Source organism: Vigna angularis, chromosome 5 (assembly GCF_016808095.1).
Source record: "Vigna angularis cultivar LongXiaoDou No.4 chromosome 5, ASM1680809v1, whole genome shotgun sequence".
NCBI classification, from domain to species: Eukaryota; Viridiplantae; Streptophyta; class Magnoliopsida; order Fabales; family Fabaceae; genus Vigna; species Vigna angularis.
In genome coordinates, this window is record NC_068974.1 from 12,048,332 (window position 1) to 12,056,777 (window position 8,446).

The following is an 8,446-nucleotide window of genomic DNA, read 5'->3' on the forward strand; positions in this document are numbered from 1 at the left end:
CAGGGCCAATGTTTTTATTTGAATCCCTTTTTTATTTTTGTAAATTTGTTTATATTGAGTTTTCTAGTATTATTATTTTTATATTGTGCCCTTCACTCCATACTAAACTAAAAATTGTAACTGACTCTAAATCTGTGCTTGACTGTGATAATCATTATACTTAGCCCAAAACAGTAAATTAAAACGTGAAGTCCACTGTTAGACCATTAAAAGTGTATATGAGGAGGAATAAAAGAAGAGAGAGTTAGTGGCGGGTAGAGGGGAAATCAGTTAGAGGAGAGAGGGTGAGTTTGTTAGAAGAGAGAGATAGTATAAATAACAAATAGTTGGAGAGAGGGAGGGGATGAGGATTTTGGAATTAAGACTGGACCTCTTGGCCAGTGGAGGAAGGGAGGCTTCCTTGGGGGAGAGTGAGATACCGATATTCATCTTTTCTTATCATTACAGAGGAAATATCAATACATATACATACATATTTCTTATACTGTTGAGTGTGTGAGTATTATTTGCCGCTGTTCAGTTCCTTGCATAAAGGAACCTAACAGATTTGGTCCGACCTGCCGGATTATTTTGGAGGGAAGAGGAGTGCGCGTGATAGGAGAAGAATGGAGGGACGAATGGTGGCTGTGGAGTCGACGATGGAGGAGTTGAAGGCAGAAATGCGAGCGATGACTCTCGAGTTTCGACGAGCCCTCGGAAGACGTTCTGGAACCCGCGATAGGAGTTCTGAGGGGAGTCGAAATTCCGTCCAGGGTGATCGTGAACGAAGGTCGACAGAGAGCTCTGATGAAGAATCGGAGGAGGAGCGGAACGACGTACAACGCAGTTGGATGAAGCGAGTTGAGCTTCCAACTTTTGAAGGTACTGATCCAACAGGATGGATAGCGAAGGCTGAGAAATTTTTTGACATCCAAGGAGTGACGGAGAAGGAGAAGATGAAGTTAGTGTATATCTGCATGGATGGAAGCGCTAACTACTGGTTTCGCTTCTGGCGGAAGAAAACCCGACATCCAACGTGGAGGTTCGGCGGATTAATTAGGGGAACCGTCTTTGAGAAATTGGCCGCGGTGCGACAGAGAGGGGGCGTCGATGAGTATATCCAGGAGTTCGAGGTACTCGTGGCGCAGGCGACCGGAGTAACCGAAGACCAATTGCTGGGATATTTTTTCGCGGGTTTGCAGGAGGGATTACGAAACACTGTGAGACCGCATGACCCACGCGATTTGTTGACGGCGATGGAGAGAGCTAGGGACATCGATCAAGTGGGATGGACGTCGCGAGGAAGTAGTGGAGTGGGAGGAAGAGGCGGAGCGACGTGGGGAAGATATTCCGCGAGTTCAGGAACGGTGGCGAGGACAGAAACTTTTCGCGGACCGTCAGAGGGATCGGTGAATGGCGGCGGAGGGCAAGGAATGAAGAAGGACGTTAGTGCGAATACTATGGCTTCGAAGGCTGGTAACAGTGGAGGAGGAACCGTGGGACGAGGCATTCAGACCCTGCCTTATCAAGAATACATGAAGCGGCGAGAAGAAGGATGTTGTTTCCACTGCGGCGGACCTTACAGTCCAGGTCATCGTTGCGCTGAACGGAGCATGCGGGTGATGATATTGGCGGAGGAGGATGAAGATGAAGAAGCGGAGGCAAGTGTCGAAGTAGAACAGAAGGCTATGGAGTTGTCGGGATTGTCCGCGGGTGGCCTCTCGCAATCGAACACGATGAAGCTGCAAGGGTGGGTGCAGGGGAAGAGAGTTCTGGTGCTTATTGACAGTGGAGCTACCCATAGTTTTATATCCAACCGATTGGTGGAAGAGCTGGGTCTGGAGTGCACCGACACACGCCCTTATAAAGTGTGTTTAGGGGATGGACAAAGGAAAGAAACCAGCGGGTATTGCACAGGAGTCTCGGTGTTATTAGAAAACTTAGAAGTTAGAGATAAGTTATATCTCTTTGAATTAGGCGGTGTGGACATAATATTGGGAATGACCTGGTTATCCTCCCTAGGAGAGATCAAAGTAGATTGGGGACAGCTCATCATGAAGGTGGCGCATGGAGGAAGAGAAGTGGAGGTAAAGGGGGATCCATCATTGACACATAGGGTAGTGACTCCTGAAGCTCTTATAAAAGAAAAAGGGATTGAAATGCTGTCTTTAGAGAGTGGCTTAATGCAAGAGGAGGAGGTAGAGCTGGAACAAATTCTGAGTGCTTTTGAAGGGGTATTCCGAGACCCCCAAGGCCTCCCACCCGAGAGGAGAGTGGATCACAGAATCCCTTTAAAAGAGGGTAGTGAGGCCGTCAATGTGAGGCCATACAGGTACCCTCATGGAATGAAAGCTGAGATAGAGCGTCAGGTGGAAGAGATGTTGAATTTGGGCATTATCAGGCCCAGTAACAGTCCTTACTCTAGTCCTGTAATATTGGTGAAAAAGAAGGATGGAAGTTGGAGGTTTTGTGTGGATTATAGGGCATTGAACAGGGTAACAGTGGCTGATAAATATCCCATTCCAGTCATTGAGGAGCTGCTGGATGAACTTCAAGGTGCATCATATTTTTCTAAAATTGATTTAAAGGCTGGGTATCATCAGATAAGAATGAAGAGGGAAGACATTCCAAAAACTACCTTTCGGACACATCAAGGGCATTATGAATTCCTTGTGATGCCTTTTGGATTAACAAATGCACCAGCCACATTCCAGGACATGATGAATTCAATTTTAAGGCCGCTATTGAGGAGGTTCGTGTTAGTATTTTTTGACGATATACTTATCTATAGCAAGACTTGGGAGGAGCATTCTCAACACCTCACTCAAGTCTTAAAAGTCTTGGCTGAACATGAACTTTTTGCAAACAAAAAAAAGTGTGACTTTGGGAGAAGACAAGTGAGATATTTGGGGCACAAGATATCGGCAGCAGGGGTGGAGATGGACAGGGAGAAGGTGGCAGCTGTCTTGGAATGGCCAAAACCCAGAAACATCAAGGAGTTAAGAGGGTTCCTTGGGTTAACTGGGTATTATCGCAGGTTCATTAGAGATTATGGGAAAATGGCTAAACCCCTTACTGATTTGTTGAAAAAGGGAATGTTTAAATGGTCTAAAGAGGGGGCCATGGCACTGTAGAAGCTTAAAGAGGCAGTGACTACAGCTCCAGTGTTGATTCTCCCTGATTTTGAGCAATCTTTTGTTGTAGAATGTGATGCTTCGGGTACAGGCGTTGGGGCTGTTTTGTCCCAGAACAACAGACCCATAGCCTTCTTTAGTAAGGCGTTATCTGACTCTTCCTTAACCAAATCCATTTATGAGAAGGAATTAATGGCACTGGTGCTTGCTATACAACATTGGAGGCCGTATCTAGTGGGTCAGAAGTTTGTCGTCTTTACTGACCAAAAGAGTTTGCGTTATTTGCTGGAACAACGCATTACAACTCAAAGTCAACAAAATTGACTAGCTAAACTTTTGGGGTACGAATTTGAAATCAAATATAGGACAGGTGCTTCTAATCATGTGGCGGATGGATTATCCAGAAAAGGCATGGAGGAGGAGGAAACAGATAAGATGCTACGGATGATATCACGACCATATTGGCTTGAATTTCAAGAGATCATGGAGGAGGTGGAAAAAGATGAGAGTTTGCAGAAAGTGTTGGAGGAATTAAGGGTAGACCCTAACTCTCATCCAGCTTATACGTTGGAGCATGGAAGATTACATTATAAGGGGAGACTTGTCTTATCAGCAAAATCTGTTTGGATCCCTCGCTTATTGGCTGAATTCCATAGTAGTGTCACAGGAGGGCATTCTGGGGTTTACAGAACCTATAGACGGGTGGCCCAATCTTTGCATTGGATAGGAATGAAGAAAACTGTTACAGATTTTGTGGCTGCATGTCTAGTATGCCAACAACATAAATACTTGCCAGCTTCTCCCCAAGGATTGTTGCAGCCTTTGCCAATAACCAAAGCCATTTGGGAGGAGATTAGTATGGATTTTATTGTAAAATTACCCAAATCTCATGGGTTTGATACTATATTGGTGGTGGTGGACAGACTTAGTAAATATGGCCATTTCATCCCAGTCAAACACCCTTATACAACTAGATCCATCGCTGCATTGTTGGTGAAGGAAGTGATTCGGCTTCACGGGATACCCATGACCATTGTAAGTGATCGCGACTCAACATTCATGAGTGTTTTTTGGCAGGAGATTTTCCGCCTGCAGGGAACTCAGTTGAACATGAGTACTGCTTATCATCCAGAGTCAGATGGCCAAACGGAGGTGCTGAATAGGGTGCTGGGAACGTATTTGCGTTGTTTTAGTTCTGAACAACCAAAAAATTGGAGCACAGTCTTGCCTTGGGCGGAATATTGGTACAATACTAGTTACCAAGGAGCTTCAAAATGCACACCTTTTGAAACTGTGTATGGAAGACCTCCTCCAACTCTCACACGTTTCATTCCTGGAGAAGCAGTGGTGGAAGCCGTTGCACAAGACTTACAAACAAGAGATGAGGCTTTGGCACAACTTAAATATCATCTGGCCAGAGCTCAAGATCAGATGACCCACTATGCCAACAGGAAGAGAATGGATACCAAGATCAAGGAGGGAGATTGGGTATTCTTGAAAATCCGGCCTCATAGACAAACTTCTATGCCCACACGCTTACACCCAAAACTTTCTGCACGGTTTTATGGACCATTTTTGGTGGAGAAACAATTAGGACCAGTTGTTTTTCGCTTATAGTTACCTACAACATCAAGAATCCACCCTGTTTTTCATGCTTCCCAATTGAAGCTAGCTATAGGGGATCATTCGGTGGAAGGGCATCTTCCCATTGAACTACAGGTTGACAACCCTATGTACACACCTCTAAAGGTATTAGAGCGTAGGAACCAGCTGCAACAAGGAGAGGAAATTCCCCAAGTTCTAATACAATGGCAAGACGGTGGGTTGGATGGAGCTACTTTGGAAGAGGAACAATACATTCGACAGCAGTTCCCTGATTTCAACCTTGAGGACAAGGTTGATCTTGGGGAGGAGGGTAATGTTAGACCATTAAAAGTGTATATGAGGAGGAATAAAAGAAGAGAGAGTTAGTGGCGGGTAGAGGGGAAATCAGTTAGAGGAGAGAGGGTGAGTTTGTTAAAAGAGAGAGAGTATAAATAACAAATAGTTGGAGAGAGGGAGGGGATGAGGATTTTGGAATTAAGACTGGACCTCTTGGCCAGTGGAGGAAGGGAGGCTTCCTTGGGGGAGAGTGAGATACCGATATTCATCTTTTCTTATCATTACAGAGGAAATATCAATACATATTTCTTATACTGTTGAGTGTGTGAGTATTATTTGCTGCTGTTCAGTTCCTTGCATAAAGGAACCTAACATCCACACACTAGATAATGCCAATACCCGAGGGTTAGAAACCCTTTTGTTTTGGGTGAGTCTATGATTCCTTGATAGGATTTTATATTTCGTGGTCCCTTCCTTTGATGTTCCTTAAAAGGTATCTGTGATCAAGTTGATCAACTGCAATTTTAACATGAAAATCTGTAGTTCTAATCTTTATTGTGCATTATAAACATCCAACAACTTTCATTCCGTAAAATTTTGGTCGGGTGCTTTATTTTGGATTGATTTGTGTCATGTTCTTCTGACATATGTTTTCTATGGTAAATTATGTTCTTGTGAAATCAATATGGTAACGTTTAAATTTGGTTGTCTTATTCAAAGTTGCTGATAAGATAGCTAGGCAATCATTCGGCTAGCATGGACGTAGCACATTGTTATTTAAAGGGGAATGCTGATGCTGTGGAGTTTTGTCCGTATGATTTGTATCATAACGTTTTGGCGGTATCCACTTACACATTACAAGAAGGTTGTCAGCCCAATCGACATGGAAGCATATCACTTTTCAATGTTGATGAGGACAAAGGCCACCTTGACATGGTTTTTAGTGAGGAAACTGCTGGGATTTTTGACATAAAGTGGAGCCCACCTGGAGGACGTTTGAATCCTTTTCTAGCTCAAGCAGATGCTGATGGATACTTGAGAATTAAAATGCTGGAAGGTTGCTCTAACGGTGTGGAAGGTATGGATTTAGTCCTTGGTTAATTTCTATAAAGCACTGTATTCAATATGAACATGTCAACTTAGTAACACTCAAAACTGTATTAAAATAAAAAGTTGTCAAAGTTGAGAGTTCGTACTGACTGATAGGCTGAAATTTGACCAAATATATAAATATTTAGAAGTAATATTAAAAAACTAGGTAAAATTTCATCACAAGTTATGGTGGAGACGTTGCACGTACTCAAGATGAATTATCATTTGTTTGGCTCTAAAACTGAAGATTCGTCCATGTTACTAATAAAATGTTTGAAAGTTTAGTTGGTTTAGGTTTTTCTACATGGTATGTTGGAATGATACAGTGGTGCTTGTGTGAAAATTTTCGATAACAAGGCTAGCTTAGTCCTTATTGTTTGTTCAAAGTCTCTCATCTTCGCTTCTTCACAATGGGTTGACAACTCTGGATTCTTGTGATCTTGAATTCGCAATGGATGCTGAGTTCTTAAGCATCATTACCATAGAATACCAATTTGACAACACTAAGCTTGATAACAAAACTTCATGCTAATTGCCTTCACAAAACAGACTATGGTGAGGCTCGATTGTTTTGACCCCTATTGAAATATTGCATCTATCTTGACTTCCTAAACAACACCTGGGCAAACATAAACACTTGTCGAGACTCAACAGTCAATTGGCTACCTATACTTAGAAGTGTAGCTGTTGGAATTTACGAGTTGGGACTTAAGATTTGATAACAATTTCTCATGTACTCTTAAAAATCCCACCACAAGACTGATATGAATTTATGACATCCAGCCATCAGTTCTGGTTCCCATTTATGGCCTATTTTGGCATTATAATTTGTCTCTATTTTATGGCCTTTTTTAATATAAGATTTATCCCTTGTGTTAGTATGAAAATTACAATCATTGTTACAAATTATTTGACCTCGTGTTTTAGTTACTTTATACACTTTTCTGTTAGCGGCTATTTTTTATTTTTTATTATATAGGTTTGGTTTTTTACGCAAATTGCAAAGATGTCAAATATTCTCCATTACTTAATGTACTCATCCATGACATCTAAGTTATTTCTAAATTGGTATTTTGCTAAAGAGATATCCTGTCATCTTTTACTCACTTACCTTGTACTAAAGATTTGTTATTGATTCTATGTCAGGGGTTACTCTAAAGGAGATCATTAAGGAAAAAATCAGCAACTCTATGTGCTTGTACCTGGATTGGAACCCTTCAGCCACATCTATCACAGTAGGACTTTCTGATGGCTCTGTGTCTATTGTTTCTGTTCTTGAATCCAAGCTGGAAATACAAGAACAGTGGAAGGCTCATGATTTTGAACTTTGGACAACCTGCTTTGATACTCACCAACCAAATTTGATATACACTGGCTCTGATGATTGCAAGTTAAGTTGTTGGGATTTGCGAGATAGACCTCCTAATGTGGTATTTCAAAGCTCTAAGGTCCACAAAATGGGTGTTACTTGCATTGAGAAGAGCCCCCATGATCCAAATATCTTGTTGACTGGTAGCTATGATGAATTCCTAAGGGTATGGGATTTAAGGTCTCTCTCAAAACCCCTTAACAATACTTCAATTAGCTTAGGGGGAGGAGTTTGGAGGGTTAAGCAGCACCCCTTCATTCCAGGCTTGGTCTTGGCTGCATGTATGCACAATGGTTTTGCTATTGTTGCTATTAAAGGTGACAATGCTGAAGTATTGGAAACTTACAACAAACATGATTCTCTTGCTTATGGAGTAGACTGGCAGAAAGGTGAAGCAAATCATTTAGGTGGGAAAACCAAACCATTGATGGCTACTTGCTCATTCTATGACAAACATGTTCGGGTGTGGAGGTCAGCAAATGATATTATCTTGTAGAATGCTCATTCTTGCTTAACTTTAACACATTAGGAAATGTGATGCACAGTTTATTTATTCAATCATGGTTTGCATTATTTTGACAATTTCATTTGCATTTAAAATCGTTTTTTCCCCCAAATTAACCGTCACTGTTTGATTGCGGTAGTTGATTGAAAATGAGTTTACTGTTAAACAATGATAGAAAAACCAAAACTATATATATATATATATATATATATATATATATATATATATATATATATATATATGTGTGTGTGTGTGTGTGTGTGTGGATATAAACAGTGCGTGATTTACTGTAAACATCTTGATGTGTTTAATTTTTGAATAGTATTGGAATTAGGGAAGTTGTAAGGAAAAATGATATTAAAAAGGGAGGAAAAAATTAATCCAAATTCATAAATGAGAATACAAGTGCATAGGGCTTATAACCAAATTGAAAACCCTAAAATATCTAATAAATAATTAGATTTACTTGAAAATTATCTATTTAAC

General features: G+C 41.2%; 2 protein-coding genes across 7 annotated transcripts in view; both read left to right on the forward strand.

Moving 5' to 3' along the window:
• Nucleotides 1-8,037, forward strand: part of LOC108340277 (uncharacterized) — a 28,275-nt gene extending 20,238 nt beyond the window's left edge. For 5 of the 6 annotated variants that reach the window (XM_052877425.1, XM_052877424.1, XM_052877423.1 and 2 more), the window contains 2 exons: nucleotides 5,715-6,072; nucleotides 7,233-8,037. In XM_052877425.1, coding sequence (XP_052733385.1) covers nucleotides 5,751-6,072; nucleotides 7,233-7,951 — 1,041 coding nt within the window. In that variant the 5' untranslated portion in view covers nucleotides 5,715-5,750 and the 3' untranslated portion in view covers nucleotides 7,952-8,037. The remainder of the gene's footprint in view (nucleotides 1-5,714; nucleotides 6,073-7,232) is intronic. The other variant, XM_052877426.1, reaches the window with a different exon arrangement.
• LOC108339224 (uncharacterized) lies at nucleotides 5-3,133 on the forward strand. Its single transcript, XM_017576363.2, has one exon. It carries the CDS (start codon nucleotides 606-608, stop codon nucleotides 3,111-3,113), a length of 2,508 nt encoding a protein of 835 aa, XP_017431852.2. The 5' UTR covers nucleotides 5-605; the 3' UTR covers nucleotides 3,114-3,133.
• Nucleotides 8,038-8,446: the final 409 nt, after the last annotated feature.